At 43.3% G+C, this 17,089-nt stretch overlaps 1 protein-coding gene across 4 annotated transcripts in view; it reads left to right on the plus strand.

Annotated features, from left to right (window-relative positions):
- Ptprm (protein tyrosine phosphatase receptor type M) overlaps positions 1 to 17,089 on the plus strand; it is a 799,636-nt gene that overhangs the window by 733,778 nt on the left and 48,769 nt on the right. For all 4 annotated transcript variants that reach the window (XM_076917595.1, XM_076917597.1, XM_076917596.1 and 1 more), the window contains one exon: positions 9,552 to 9,649. In XM_076917595.1, coding sequence (XP_076773710.1) covers positions 9,552 to 9,649 — 98 coding nt within the window. The remainder of the gene's footprint in view (positions 1 to 9,551; positions 9,650 to 17,089) is intronic.

Below are 17,089 nucleotides of genomic sequence, written 5' to 3' on the forward strand. Positions count from 1 at the left end.
TGTGTATATATATGTATTATATGTGTGTGTGTGGCTCATATACATTTACAGCTTACTCCTAATTAAAACCAACTTAGCCTTTCACTGTTGAGTGTTGAGTCAGAGTTTCATATGTTTGTGCTATACCCAGAAACAAATAATCCTTAGAACTAGTAAGAGAAAAACATGTATCTTTTCATTTGTATTTCAGCCTAACAGGAAAGGTGTGGGTGATATATTGTAGAGGCATGTGGCTGAAAGACACAATAGGAAGGAAATGTGGGCTTGGCTCCAGGTCTGGGAGTAACGCTCAGCAAGTCCCTGTAGAAGTACAGCCACACACCTGCCAGTCAGAGTAAGGCCAACCCTGTAGCAAAAACACCCCCTGTGGGGAAAGCAGGGATTGTCCATTGCATGGAAATCACAGGACTCTCTAAAGTGAAAACACTGTCTAACCGTGTTATCAAGTCACACCTTCTGATACCCCTTCTAAAAAGACAGCTTTTTTTATAGCTTTGACGCCAAGTTCCTTCTCTTTTACACTCAACAACTAAAATTCCAAGGGACTGGGAGAACAGTCCCTCACCCTGTAGAATTCTAGATATGAAGTAGGTTTGCTTCAGTGCTGTGCTTAGACATCAGTGTCTTGTCCTGCAACTATGTCCATTTCAAAATCAGGTCAAATAACTCCCCCATCACAGAATAACTGCATTTGCCTCTCTCTCTCTCTGGACTCTCTTTGTTTCTTGTAAATAGTCATTTTTTTTTTCACAACAGTTTCGTGTGTGGGAAATGAGCAGATCATACCCCATGTACCCACCTCAGTTCTGCTGCTTCTCTTTCACAGCCGAAACCAAAGACTAGTCATAAAGTTCTACACGTTGCCATAAGTAGCCTCAGGGGAGAGCAAATGGCTCCATCAAATAAGTGATGTTGAGGATTATTAATGCAGAAGCCAGCTATCACACCCGACCGTGAGGCACGGTGCCACTTTTTACCTTGTACGTCTGGCTTCTGCAAAAAAATGAAAAGTCACTAAATCTGAAATTATGAGTCTGAGTGTTATGGCAGTACCTTGCTGAAAAATCACGCAAGGTCTTGTAATGAAACCATACTCAGACGCAGCTAAAGGGATGTCTAATTCTCTGACTGTTAAGTAACTGACTTTATCTAGTTCATCACCATCAGCAACAGTACCAATAATGGATCAGAAATTTAGGGCCACTGTTTTCTGCACGTAGCAGGAGCTGTTACGGTTAATGCACGAATCCCAGGCATGGCTCTTTGCACTGCCATGCTGTACCTCACATGGCTTTTTGTTCTGATGAGATAAGCCTGCGGCCAGAGATCCCACCAAAGCCTAGGCTGGGCTAGTGTCAGCAAGTACCCCAGATTATCTGTTGGTTTGTCATCTTGGGTTCCTTCCCCTTCCCTCTGTCCTTGCACCACCTCTGTGACCCCTGATCCAGACCATCACCAATCAATCCCAGCACTTCAATAGTCAGGCACACACAGGGCTCCTGATATTGGACTGTCCCTAGCTAAGTATTTCCACCCATTCGAAGGTCTTAGTGTGTCATAGTATATTTCAAACTCCACCCCTCTCTGTTTTGATAACACTTCTTCTTTTGTTTGTTTATCTACTTATTTATTTTTAATTATTTGAGAGAGAGAGAGAGAGAGAGAGAGAGAGAGAGAGAGAGAGGAAGGAGAGAGAGAGAAGGAGAGAGATGGCCTATGGAGACTAGAAGGCAAGTTTTGGAAGTTTGCTTTCCACAACTTGTCTCTCTTGCTATTTCTTTTGTGATGCCTTCTCTGGGCTAGCCAGCTATTTGTTGCAGCCCGAGCTGCCCCACTTTGGGTGGCCAAAAATGTTGTGGGCCTCTTCACTCCACGCTTGGCAGCCACTGTTTCCCAGCCCAAGCTGCCGCTCCAGTCCACGGGTCGGGGTTCAGCAAGAGAGAGAGAGTGAGGATAGACTCAAAGAATGGAGACCAGAGTGTGTTTCAATCCCGTTTATTCTTCAGTCTCTCTTCCTAGTCCAAGTCCCAAGTCTTGAGTTCCTAGTTCCTAGTTGTACTCCTCCTAGTTCCTGGTTGTACTCAATCTGTTCTAATGTCTACTCCTACTCCTAGTGTCTGAATCTCTATTACTCCAAATTGTTCTCCAAGTTGTACTCTCTAAAGTGTCTGATTCTCTGATCTTTTATATGTCTCACTTCTAAGCCATGCCTTTTGGTCACGCCTTTAAGTCATGCCCTTAGGTCTTGTCTCTAAATCTGATCTCTAAGTCACACTCTTAAGTCACACACCTTTAATCTCACACACCCAAGGTATCTAAACCAAGATTATCAGAGTGTGCTCAGCTGTTGTAGGCTATCGTAATACAAGTCTCATGTCAGGGTATATGGCTCAAGATGGCTGCAAAGCTGATAGCCGCTTTCTGCTAAAAGTCGGCCCCCAACAGCTATTCAGCAAACTTCCGGCCACTTCTCCGGTATCCCTTTTCCCATCTCTTCCTTGTAGTAGTGTGCAGCACTGCATTCAGTCTTTCACATGGCTTCTGAGGACTGAACTCGAGTTGTCAGGCTTGAGCATCAAGCACCTTCACACCCTGAGCCAATCCTTTTCCTTCTCTGGATAAATGTGGCATGTGGCGCTTTCATTGCAAGTCACTATCTGTGTTCTGTGTTTCCCTGTATCCTGAAAGCCGCTTTCCTCTGTCTCCTCTAGACTCTGGCACGCATCTGAGATTTGCAAGTGGCTAGGATGATCCTCAGACTTAGCCCCATTTTTTTTCCCCTCTCAGCCCACTGTGCCAATTCCTCCCATCCTCTGCTTTCTATGGTTGCTGATACCCATTCACAGTGGAGGCTGAGCCACACCTGGAAGAAGTGCCACAGTGCAGTCTCTACCTAAACCTACTAAGACCATAAATCACATTCTCTCCTATTCACCTTTTCTTCCTCGCCAAGGCACAGAATCTGCTGGGACAGCTGGCCTTCTGTATGAGTCTTTAATACCTGTCTTCTTCTCATAATCACACAATTCTTCTAAAAAGTTCATCTCTTTCCAAGAGGACCCCTGGTGTGTCCCCTTCCTCTCTCAGAGGGTAACAAGTCTCAACCACCGAGCATTCCACCTTAACCAGGACCCACAACCCGACCCTCCAGCCTCAGTTTCTCCTCAGTATCCCACGAGGCTCAGTGAAGTCTCCGGTAGCATGTCCCTTCTTATGCACTAGGATGATATTCCCCTCACCCCACTTCACCCACCACCGATCCGTTGATATGTCCTGGTCTCCAGAAAGTCTTCTCATATCCTCAAAAGAAGGTTTGAAGACATTTATATGGATTTCTTTCAGAATTTTCAGTTTATAACTAAAACTAAGGGCATGCATGACAGCTCCTGGGGTTAAAGCATTCAGCTTTAAATCTAGTGACCTAAGTTCAACCCCCAGGACACACACAGTGGAAGGAGAAAACCAACCTTCATAAACTGTCTTCTGACCTCCATATGTGAATGGTGGTGTACACACACACACACTCACTCACACTCACACAATTTGTGTGCATTCATGCATATACAAATAAAAGATAATTTAAAACATAAAAATTGTAAGCATATGAATCTATCAGTTGTAGGCAGGTAATATTATATCCCTCCCCCACATAAAATAAAGAACTATGTAACTAAGATGGATATTTTTATGTGTATTAAATGTATCTTAATTGTCTTACTGTCTTACACAGATCAAAGCAAAGCAAATCTCTATGTCTGAAAGGAAACACAGGAAACCTTATCCCTGGATTTAATTTGAGAAAATGAGGTGTACTGTAAGACACTCTGGTTCCTTTTAAAAAATAATGGTTACAGCATCTTACCCTCAGGAGTGCTGAACACAGGGTATCCCACAGTGAACCAAAATGCTATGTCTGACCTCCCATCGAGATGTCTGAGCAGGCAGGCTACCCTGTCCTTCTAGGGTCAATAATCCAGCTGTGTCTCTTTCGCCCCTGTAGTTCTTACTTCTGGGCAATACCCCACAACCACAGTGAGATGCACAAAGGTCTCGTTCAGTGCAAGAAAGGTAATTACACACCACACAGTCTTCTCAAAGAGGTGGCTTTCTGCAGAGTCCACATAGACATTAAACACCAGGGAGTTAATACTGGGAAAGCCATTCATATTGCCTTTGGAAGGTCTTTGTCTCCAGGGCTCTGCATATCTCAGTTGGAGGTTGTCCTGGAACATGGTCCAGCTGTGAAAGGGCATGTACTTGGAATTATGTCTACCTTAGACAATGACTGACCTCTGGAAAGTGGGGGAGGAACCTTCTCATCCTTGCCTCTGTACTGTTTATCTTTGCCTCTCTGGTGTCCCTTGCCTTTGCTCTGGGAAAATTCTGGGTGGCTCTGAAGAGCTGAGGGCTGGCAGAGAAATGTCTGAGCTTGCTGCACTCATGAAGGTGAGTCTTATTCTGTGTCAGCAGGAGGCCAGCAAACATGTTAAAGGAGAAACTGACCTGATGTAAAACCACTTTTCAAAAGGCTTTTGCGGGTTTTTCTGCTGGCTTCCTCTTGTGGCTCTAGGGTGTAGGCCTGTCTTCCTGAAGCTTGCTCTTTCGTTCTCTGAGGGCCTGGAATGGAATAGTCAGCAACACTCCACCCTTTTCATTCTAGTACTTGACTGGCTGAACCAGGAGGATAGCAAGGGTAAGCCAGCTACTGAGAGACCCTCCTTATCTTTAGAAGGAAAGAAGGAAGGGAAGGAAAGACAATCTCCCTCAACTCCATGGCTCACTAGCTGTGCGTTCCATCAACTTACCATGCTTCTCAGGGCCTGTCTGTGATCCTAGGGCAAGGGCAGAGATAACAGGAATGATTTCATAGGATGGTGAATTGTAAATCTAACAAGATAGGACACTTAAAGTACTTCAAACAGCACCTTAGAAGTAAGACTCCCTCAAAAGATGTTAAATTTTATTCTGTGTATGCTGTGGCAGCATTGATATTTATACCTTGCTTTTTAAAAACTCAAATAAGCTACTATGAGTGTTCAAAGGACCTTGACTTTAGTTATCAGTAAAACACGTTGTATAGAGATTCAGATGTGAAAAGAACGTGGTGAAGGTTGCCCACCAGGGTCTAAAATTATAATTTATAATACCCCTTACCTCCTGTAAATTAGAGAACTCATTGTACATAATGGTGCCCAACCCTGTGTGTCTCTTCCTTGGGTTTGGGAGTGCATTTCTTATTTCTTCCTATGTCCTCATTGTTTGCAAGGCCAGATGGTGGTGAACATGCCCACCAAGCATTTCCTTCTCCGTGCGTGCCAACCATTGTGAAGAAAATGGATGCATTACTGGTCAGCAGCTATTGAAATTTCTAGACCCTACTTTTCAAATGATGGAGTCCCATGGGAGGACAACTGCTGAGCCTCACCTGTCCCTCAGTGTGAACATCTTTAAGTATTCTTCCACAGCAAATCAGTGGTTTCCACTCAGCCACCCCCCAGTGGAATCCAATGAAGAGCTGCCAGTCATACCTGTTCAGACTTTGAGCGGGGCTTGCAGAGCCCCCTGGGTTTTTTGCATTCTGTTTGGGAAATCCTCATCCAAGGACAAAAATTTCCTGTGCCCTTGGAGAAATTCCCAGTAACCCTAGAGGTTTAGGCCAGAGGAACAGGAGCTCCCCATATGTCAGACCCATGGGAATCTTATACCCAGTGCATGGTTGTGGAGTCACTATGTTGGCTCCATGATGGTCACTGTCGCTCAGAGCCCTCCCACCAGTGACTACTAAAGTCACATGTAGTAGCTATTGGTAACCACCAAGTTTGTTCCAATTTGCGGTATAGGGTGGGGCAGGAAGCACTTGTCTCTGCATGATAATGTATCTAGGTGTTGGTTAATAATTTGAATCAGGTTGTCAGGTTGAAATGGGGAAAATAGATGAAAAACAAGATTGTAAATCTTACACTAAAACCCCCCTTCTTCCACGTGACAGGGAGAAAGAAAATATGTATCATCAGCTTACAAACCCCCTTATTTTAAAGACCATGCAAACTGGGCGTATAAACACTCAAAGCCCAAGTGACCTCTGACTGGTTCCCATTTCGTGACATCTTTCTCGGTTCATAGAGCCTGTCGGCAGGGTTAGACACATCCGTAGACTCAGAGCACAGCTCAGTGGGAAATGACTGGCAAGTAGGAACTTTTGACCACCAGGGTAATGGGCTGAGCTAAGTTGGGAAACAAAGCCTTGGGCAGGTAAACTTGGGACTGAAGTCTGCTTAGAGATCAGGAGCAACAGTTCAACATCACTGCCCCAGGCAGTGCCTGAGACCTGAATGATAACCATAGTGGGTCTTGAATGAGCCCCATAAAGGATGGCCCCTAGAAAAGGTAATGACAGGACCTTCTACAGGTAGTCATAGAAGGGGGAGGTAGAACCAAGACAGACTGTTAGCATTCCTCATGTGCATGCAGCTGTATGATCCGTCATTCTGCGATCTGCTGTGCTTACATGCATTCTATAAGAGAGCACAGTAAACCCAGACATCAAGTTCCCTCCATAGGAGATGTCAATTAAATAATCACAGAGTGCTCATTGCAGAGAAGAGCTAAGTGAGGATCACTTTGAAAAGCACAACAAAGAGCCATGGTCTCAAACATGGCTGGGAAATCTTGTGGGGACAGGAAAGCAGGAGGATGCTGGAACCCTTGACTCCCCCACTGTAGCTCTGGTTATCAGAACTGTGTCTCCATGTTTCGGTATGTGGCACAGGCCTGTATGCCTATGAGGTCACCTCCCTGTTTCAGGGCTTTCTCCACACTGGAAAGACTGTTTGCATGGAGACAGACTCAATGCAGACTTCTCCTACTGAATAAGTAACAAGCTGCTAAGTCCACAATGAGAGCAAGGGGCTCAGTGATTGATAGAAGCTGATATTTCCCTGTCCCTTCTGTAGCCTCCAATTAAAGTCACAGAAATCTCCTGCCTCTATGGCAGGAGAATGGCACGAAAGTGCCTGGGGAATGGCTGAGACTGCTGGCATAGCTTCACAGGAAGTGGCTGTATCCCCATCCCCAAAGGGATTAGACACAGAGATGTGAGGTACCTGAGTCTGCCTCTGCAGGGGTATAGGGCTATGTTCTCTGAATGGCATGGGGTAGAAGGAATAGCACATGTGGCAGAGGGCAAGGGGAAGAAGTCAGAGAGATGAAACAAGAAGCTCTATACCACGGAAGCTCTATACAACAGAAGCTCTATACCACAGAAGCTCTATACCACGGAAACTCTATACCACGGAAGCTCTATATATACCACAGAAGCTCTATACCATGGAAACTCTATACCACGGAAGCTCTATACCATAGCTCATTGCTAATTGGTCCTGGGTAACTGGAGGGATCCCTCAGTGTGCTGCTATTGCTATGTCCAGACATGCACATGAAGATGAACTTTGGTAATACTAAATATACCTTATTTTCCCCCTGTTGCTTTCTTATTTATAAAACATTTTAATTTCAAGGGTCCTCAAAGTTGCCTTGAAATGTGTTAGTGTAGTTGTCTAAAGAAGGCAATGCTGAACCTCACCATAGCCACATAATTTGTCTCAAGTCTCTCCCTCCTCCATACACACACACACATGCACACACACACACACACACACACACACACACACACACACACACATGCACCCACACCCACACCTCAAATTCAAACACCTGCAAAATCAATAGTCTGCTAGTGTCATGATCCTTTAAGTATAGGAGAGCATCAGTTCTAAGTGTGCCTGAGTACTTGTGTGATCCTCCACAGAGAACATACATTTCCAAGCCTTTGAACTTGTATTTCTCTCACCCCTTATGTTGCTGCCCAGGCTGCCCCACACTGGGTGCCAAAAATGTTGCAGCCTGAGCTGCCCCACGCTGGATGCCAAAAATATTGAGAGCCACATTTGGGGGCCAAAATGCCTCAGACTGATCTATCACTGTTTGAACCCGCACTGCCAAAAGCCTTGGGGGCTAAATTGTTAGAGCTCACACTGCCCCAAGCTTTTCTGGTCCATGGGTCGGGGTTCAGCAAGAGAGAGAGTGAGGATGAACTCGAAGAATGGAGACCAGACAGAGTGTGATTCAATCCCGTTTATTCTTCAGTCTCTCTTCTTCTCTCCAAGTCTCTTGTTCCTAATCCCTAGTTCCTAGCACCAAGTCTCGGGTCCTAATTCTAGTTCTAAGTTGCTAGTCTTTTTCCCAGTTCCAAGTTCTTTCTCCAAGTGCTAAGTGCCTAATCCCTAGTTGCCTGTCTTGAGTCTCAAGTGCCTACTTTCTAGCTCCAGATTCTTCCTCCAAGTGCCAAGTGCCTAATACCTAGTGTCTCACTTCTAAGCCACGCCTTTAAGTCACGCCTTTAGGTCTTGCCTTTAAGTCACACCTTAAGTCACGCCCTTAAGTCTCGCTCTAAATCACACCTTTAAGTCTCACACACCCAAGGGAAGATCCTGGGTATCTAAAACAGGATGTTACCAGAGTGTTCTCAACTGTTCTAAGCTATTGTAATCAAGTCTCTTGTCAGGGTATATGGCTCAAGATGGCTGCAAGGATGATAGCCGCCTTCTGTCGGCTCCCCAAACCCTTATATTTTTTTCTTGTCTTCTATATATTGTCAGTTCTATACCCTCCAGTATGCATGAGCTTGAGGTACTGTTTGTGTGCTTTTTTCGAGCTCTAGTGGACGGTGCCATATGTAGGCAGCATAAATTGGATTCAATGAGTTATTTAAAAATAAATAAGTAAATGAAGAGGAATAGGACATAGAAATGGGGGAGAGAAACATTATGATATCGGCACTGGCATTCTGTAATACAGCACCCCCATACCACCACATACCCCACCCCCATGCCACCATGTACCCCACTGCCACTTTTTGTTTTTGTTTGTTCCTTTGTTTGTTTGTTTTAGCCAAGCTACAGGAAAGAGTTCCGAATGGTCAGATCTCAAGGGGTTAAGGGAAGCAGATGCCTGGCCACACTCTGCCAGGCAGCTCCATGTTCAGTGGGAAGCACTCAAACAGCTGCTTCAAACTCTTCTGTCTCACTTTAGAAAGTCATGTAGAAAGAGAAAATAGATTAATTTGACTGATGACACCAAAAAATAAAAAATATTAGAAACAAGAAAAGGCCATGTTTCCTACAGGGACTCATTTCATCCTGCGTACCGCTTCGCTGGGATAGCTGCCAATTGTTAGCAGCAAGAGTAATGGTAGCCATTTTTAAAAATTTCACTCCTGAGTATCACGGAGATAAATAACTAAATGATGGAGAAATCGCTTTCTTTCACGGTCGCAGTTTAAGAGGAGTAAGAGAACTCAGATGCAGATAATATTGAAAGATATGAAGAAATTCAGCCATGACTGAAACATTGGCTTCTGCTGTCAGTGAAGAGTTCTGTTCTGCATGACTGCTGTAGAGAGGCACCCAGCTCAAAGCAAAAGGGTCTGTATGTGGGGATGAGCAGGTTTCTTTGATGTCCCAGCACTGATGCATCTGTTGTGCTTTGTGCAGGGCCCATGCAGGAGACCATCTACGACTTCTGGAGGATGGTGTGGCATGAGAACACAGCGAGCATCATCATGGTGACCAACCTTGTGGAAGTGGGAAGGGTAAGCTGGCCCGTCCACTGCGGACACCCTTTGGTTCCTTGCCAAGTTAATGATAGAGAGACACGAACCACGCTCCTGAAGTATTTCATACACTCCAAAAAACTTAACTTCCAGCCTAACCTGAATGGCTATCACCTGTTGCCAATAGCAACAGACAGGAAAAAGCACTTGGTCTTTAAAAGCTGTTGTTTTCTGGCTTTGCTGAGCACACAGAAATACCTCTAAGCCTTAATGCTACTTGGAGGGTGCGAAATCCTACAGGTGCTACAACAGACATGAGAGCATTGTGTAAGTCAGGGTAGTTGGCTCTAAAAACAGTTTGCAGTGCTGGGACCTGTCTCAGAAACTCAACATGGTGTCATGCTTCAATGTGCGTCTGTGACCTAAACTATGAACTGGGCACTATAATGTGCCTCAAAGGTCTAGTAGCCCTGTCTTTGGTGTTTATCATTTTTATTTAACCAGGGGGCTAATGGGTAGTGGTAGTCTTAGCAGTGCCTGCTATCAGTTTACCTCCAGACCACAACATTTAAATAAGAAAATGTACAGGCTACAACCACCTTTTATAATGGGTTCGATTCTGTGGTGACGCCCAACTGAAGAGCACATTTACTCTTAAGGAAGTTGGTATTTATACCCAGCAAAGGCAGCCTGGCACTTGTCCTAGAACTGAATTATTGAAGCAAGAAACTTAAAAAAAAGAGGAGGTGGTTCTCAAAAGGTATCAGGAGGCACAAACAGGAAAGGTTGCAGATATAACAGTTGTCTCAGAAGATCTAAGTTAAGTAAGTGATTCTAATTCTAGAAAAGATGGCAGATTAGATAACCGACCTCCTACAAACATCTTGAAATTCTAGATAAGTTATGTTTATTTTTAAAACCCCATAAAAATCAGGTAAGTATGTAAATGGACTTGTTTAAAACATGGGACTTAAGAAAATAAAGACCTAAAGTACACTAAGGGCTGGGGAGTGGAAAGATTGGACACTGTCATGTGCCCAAAAGCAGGCAGGGAGACCCTGTGTCCATCTTGGTGAGATGTCGCTTGATGGTCACAAAACTCAAGAGATAACATCCTGGGGCCACCGTGTTAGCATAGAACCCAAACTCTAAAGGTAGATGGTCAGAGAAAAGGCAAACTCAAGGAGGAAGCAAGGAAGAGGGGGAAGGAGAAAATATCTACCTCCCAAGAGAAAATTACATGGGCTTTGCTCTGTCTTCACTCAAGATCCAATGGAAAGAGCCTCTGCTAGACTCAATGGTCAAGGTAACACCTAATGTATGGTAGAAAGAACTATCACAGCGAGCCACCCCTCCATGTCTGTGGGCCCCATGGCCATGATTAATTAGCTATAGTTTCATTCCATCACCGGGGAGAGAGAGCGCGTGCAGCATCTATATTCAACATGTACAACTTTTCTCATTCGTATTCCTTATATATTATTGTTAAACAATTGTTGACATAGGATGTATACTGTATTGGGAATCACAAGCCATCTAGAGATAATGTGGCTACCATATATAGAAAAATATTGCCTAGGTTCCCTGTAAATGCTATAGAAGTTTATATAAAATTATCCCTGGAGGGTTCCTAAAAACCAATCCCCCCATTGATATTGAGGGAGGAATTTATAAACTCATAGGATGCAGGTAAAACAAAAAGTTTCTAGATACTCTTAATGAAAAGAAAGATATCTAGTTCAAGAAAGTAGACAGAGTAAAACCAAACAAAAATAAGAAAAGTAGAGAAGTTTATTATATTATTGTAATAAAGATCAACACATGCAAGCCTAGTCATACAAAATAGACAAACGTTCGGCAACAGATTAGAGATAAAAGAAAAAAACTACATGTCACCAATATTTAAGGATAGTGGCTTTATGATAAGAGAATAAAGTGAATAATATTAAATTTGGTAATCTCAAAGAAAAATATGTTCTCTAAGATCAGTTCCAAAGAAGGTAAAATTCTGACAAAACAATCATTTAAAAATTGAAGCATGTCCAGAAGTCAGCCAGGAAAATGTACTAGCTAGAAGGGGTTTATTGGTACTCAATATTCAAATTTTGTAATATTGAATTGTATAAATTACAAAGTACCTCTTATATGTTTTATGAAATGATTCTAAGGAAGCAGAAAGGGAAGATTGCTATCTTACTTTATGGTGACAGGACAACCTTGAAATCCATCTCAGACAAAGACCATACATAGGAGAAGAGAAAATTATAGGTGTCACAAATTGATGGGAAGAGATAAATGGACCAATATGTCAAAACAGAGAGCCCAGATGTTGACTGCAGGCCTAAGTGGAAAGATATATAATTAGTGAGCCTTTCAATCAAGCCAGCTGGGACATTTGCTTATCCATGTGGACCCTAAAAATAAAGGGATGTCTTCCTTATGCAATGCCCCAAATAAGTAAAAGTCAAAGTCATACATATCACAAATATAGCTTTAAACAACACAGGAGAAATATTTAAGACTTTGAGTTTTTAAAAGATTGTTTCAAAGATGAGAAAAGTCCAATACATTAAGAAAAGGATTGGAATTTTTGAAATGTAAGCACTCTATATAGCAAAGGTTATCCAAAGTGTCAAATTGAGGCATGTATATATGGGTCCATTTTGTATTAATAAATCACATTTTTCTTTCGATTCTGTCTCTTCTGGGACCTAGTGGGAGTGCAGGGGAGCTGGCTTGGAGCCTGGTCCAGCAGGTGCTGGTCATGTGGGCATCCTAGATGGGAGGTCTTTTACCATGAGGAAATAGGATGCAGTGGTGCCTGTGCATCCAGCAAGTCAGATAGCCATAATGGAATCCTTTGGGCTGAGAGGCACAAACCACAGCCATTTATTTTTTTTAAAGATCTGAGACTGCCAAATCCACTTTCAAGTCAGCAAGATCCAGAACCTGGAGAGGGCTCCTCCCGGCTTTCATGTGGCTGGCTGCCTTCACTGGGACTTTAAGTAGCATGGAGCATACAGTGAGCTTTCTAGGACTTTTCTTATATGGACACTAATCTTATTGGGTCAGAGCCCCAACCTTTTTATGCTAACTTATCCATGCTCTTTCATTTACAGATTTAGCCATCATGGGGAATGGGTGGTAAGATTTCAACATTTAAATTTGGGCATGTAGAGTATCTGTTCCATGACACCCTACTTTGGGGGAGTTCTAGTATAGATTACATGAGTTTCCATGTCAAGAATGGTCATTGTTAATATGAGGACTCATTAAATGATAAGCATCAATTTAAATCTTCTATTTTTAAACCTGGAACCAGCAGTGATCCATATAATAACCCTGATTTTCCTGGGTATTTTAGGAGGTCAGGGGTGACACCAGAATTCATTCTCATTTATGGAATGATGTGGCTTTGTCCCCTTCATCCTCAGTATATAGCAAGAGTGGACGTCTTCCTGGGTAGCATCAAATAGCCACTGAGTATGCCTTTGAGCTCTTCCACGACAGAGCAGAGAATTCCCTCAGTCTTGCATCCCTTCTAAGGAACAGCACACTCATCCTAGTTTCTGAACTGACTCCACAAACACAGAATGTCCACATCCCATAGTGAGGCCTGTGGAGGTGGTCCAGGCTTCACAAGCTTTTACAATAGCTACATCCCCTCCCCCAACCCTCACGGAATTAGCTGCCTCAGATTTTAAATATTTATATTGGAGCTTACTTTCTTTTGTTTTTAAAGAGTTATTTATTTTATGTATATGAGTACAATGTCACTCTCTTCAGACACACCAGAAGAGGGCGTCAGATCCCATTACAGATGGTTGTGAGCCACCATGTGGTTGCTGAGAATTGAACTTGGGACCTCTGGATGAACAGTTAGTGCTCTTAACCACTGAGCCATCTCTACAGCCCCCGGAGCTGACTTTCAAGAGTTTCCTGGAGTAAATTGCTTTGAAAAATCAAGAATCAGTACAATAACACATTCCATTAGATGGTTAGGAATGAATGCGCATGTATATTTTTTTTCTTAGTTGAAATTCCCAACTGTGCTTTAACCTAACTCAGTAGACTTAAAAGGTGAAAGTCATTACACATGGTAAATTCCTTTACTTTCAGGAAGGGTAGAAACAGCATGGTCTTGGATGTAAAGACAGAAAGAAGACTGTCGTGTTTGTTACTACATTAAAGGTAGCCACAGAGGCTATAGAGATGGCTCAGCAGTTAGGAGCACTGGCTGCTCTTGCAGGGTACCAAAGCTCAGTCTACTCATAGGACAGCTCACAACCATCTGTAACTGCAGTTCCAGGGGGTCTGACACCCTCTTCTGGCTCCCTCAGTACTGAGCACAGACATACACACAGGCAGAACACCCATAGACTTTTTTAAAGAATTAGTAATAATGTACAAAAGACTACTGGTAGATTTTGCAGGAGATCAGGTTTTGTTTTCAGCTGTGCTGCTCTGTAGATAGAACAACTGAGAATGTCCAAATGGCAGCCTTTCCATTTGGGGTCTTGGACCTGCCCTGTTCCCAGTGGGCCCTGTTGGGCTTCATGACAATGGCTTTAACAAATCAGTATGAAAACTCCTTCTGGACCATGGGATGTCACTAAAGGAGGGTGGGCATTGTGTTTCTGGTTTATTTCTAAATCTATACCCTTAGGCTTACCAAGGATAAAATGGTTGAGTTTTGTTTTTAACAAATCCTAAGCTCTCACCCAGTTGGTGGAGAGAGTGTGAGTGATCTCAGAAGAGGCCTCTAGTCCCTTCATGGGTTTGTCTTCAATTAGTAGTGACATTAATGGCATCTATTCTCGAATGTCTGTCATAGATTTGGAAGTTTTGACAAGAAGTCTTATCCCATTAGGGGGAAAGGCCCTGACCTTGTTCCAGGCTGTTTTCTGTTGTTAGTGCTGTGCATTTGTGTAGAGGCAACTCCCATTTCCCATGCACAGAAACAACAACAAATCATCCAAGAAATCAAAATGACATGATTCTTAAGGGCAACCACTGCCTACTTAACATGAGCACCGCACGCGGGGCGTCCTTCATGAATTACCCATGAGCCACCTGGATGTGTGTCTGTTTACACAGACTTGCTGCTGGTTCATTAAGTCAGTGCTGGGGACCTGCTTCCACCCTTTCCTACCCTCAAGCACTCAGTATTCAGGGGCTTTAATTGCCTCCGCTGGAGCCACTGGGAGGCCTTCCCTGTCTCTGCACCTGGCATAGAAGACTGAGAAGTTCCATTCTCTTCCAGTGGGGATCCAGGTACATCTGCCAGGACCTGTCATTATCTGAGATTCCTGTGTCACTATCATGCATCCTCTTTCAGCCAGTGTGTCTGAGAAGGACCCTCGTCAGTTTCCCTGACACCTGCCAACAGCTGTGCACCTGGTGGTTAAATGGCACCCAGAATGGGTTGTGATTGTCTTCCCTGCTTAATGAACCCACCAGAGGGACAGTTAGTGTCTTATCCAGCCTCCTGTTTCCAAGGCATCCCTGTTTACACTGTTTGTGTGGAGATTCAAAAACGCTGCCATGGTGCTGAAGTAATCCATCTGCCAGAAGTCTCATAACCAAATCTGCAGAGCTCCCAGAGGAGATTTTTGTACCGGTAATTTAAGCTAATGATTTCTAAACATATTTAGTCAGTTTTATGAAGACCTCATTAGAATGTGACTGTTTATTAAAAATCCAAACGAGGTCTCACGATGATTTAGGGAAATTCTTGTTGAGTCACTAAATAGTTGTGGTAACAGATGACAAAATGTCTGAGAACTAAGGAAAGTAGGAAACACAGATGTTAACTTCTGTCATAAGCGAAGAGGGGAAGAGACTACAGGACACTGGAAAGAATTTCATCTGCCCAAAGAGGCCAACCTCAAATTCCTTCCATAATATTTCTCTCTGAAAGAATAGGAAGTAAAATGTTTAATACGAACACTGAATGTCAGAATTAGCTTACTAACAAAGAAGGTATATTAAAATTCCATAGGAAAAAAGAACATCTGGTTTTCATCAGTAGCCTCCAAGCCCAGGATCAATGGGAAACTCAAGAGAGAAGGTTGTACTTCCAAGCGCATGGACATAACAGCTTACTTACAACCCTGATAACCCTTACTAGAACAAAATGGCAAGACACTTTCACTACACAAACTTGTTTGAAGATATTGATCCATCTTATCTGTGAGGAAAGAGAAAATGTTTTCATATGCACTCCTGGCTTCCTTGTCTGAAGCTCTCACTTTTCCTTTCCACAAATTATTTTTTAATGAACCACATTATTTTTTTACTGAAAAAAAAAAAAACTCTTTTTCATACAATACATTCTGATAATGCTTTCCCCTCTTTTAACCCAGAGCCTTTCACCCTCCCTGCCCACTCAGCCCTTTCTTTTTCTTTCTCTTTAGAAAATAAACAGGCAGACAAAACACACAAACAAAAACCAAAGGAAAAAATATGAGAAACACACACATACATACAACAGCACAAACTAGGAACCATAATCTACAAGCAAAAGGCCAATAAGACCAAAAAAAAAAAAAAGTGTCCAAACAAAGCAACATGAAACAAAAAGTCTACAAAAATATCATTGAGTTCATTTGGTGTTGGCCACCTAATGTTAGTGTGGGGCCTGTCTGTAAGTGTGTTTAATATACCCAGTGAGACTTCATTGGAGAAAATTAAATTTCCCTTTGCATGCAAATGCCAGCTGCAGATAGCTTTTTTTACTAGGGATGGGAACAGGAACGTGTGTCTATTTCCCCCTCTTAGCCCTGACACCATCTGGCTTGAACCTGTGCAAGTCTTATGTGCACTGCCGCAGTTCCCGGAGTTCATATGTGCATCAGCCCTGCTGTGTCTGAAAGATGTTGATTTCTTAGAACCGTCTATCACCTCTGGTTCTTACAATCTATCCACCCCCTCTTATGCATAGATCCCTGAGCTCTGGAGTGGGGGATGGGGGTAGGAGAGAGGCGGTATTTAATGGAGACATCCCATTTAGGACTGAGTGCTCCAAAGTCTCTCACTCCCTACACATTGCCCAGTTGTGGGGGCTCTATGTCCATTCCCATCTACTGCAAGAAGAAGTTTCTCTAATGATGGCCGAGCAAGACACTGATCTATGAGATTAGTAGAATGTCATTAGGAATCATTTTATTGCTATGTTCCTGAACAGTGGTATTTGGTTTTCCTCTAGGCCCATGGCCTATCCACTCTCAGGTTCTTAGCTGCCCAAGGAGTGTCGGGCAGGGTTCCAGCTCATGGAATCAGCCTTAAAATCTAATCGGAGGGTGATTGGCTACTCTCTCATTGAGCCACTGTTGCACCAGAATAGCATGCATTCAGGCCACACTTGTAGATCACAGCATTTACGGCTGGGTTCATAGTTACCTTTCTTCTCAGGTAGTAGGTAGAGTACCTTCTAGTAAGTCTTGGTCAGTAAATGCTAGAGAGTAATGGTGAAGACTA

This window comes from Arvicanthis niloticus, chromosome 21, assembly GCF_011762505.2.
Source record: "Arvicanthis niloticus isolate mArvNil1 chromosome 21, mArvNil1.pat.X, whole genome shotgun sequence".
NCBI lineage: Eukaryota > Metazoa > Chordata > Mammalia > Rodentia > Muridae > Arvicanthis > Arvicanthis niloticus.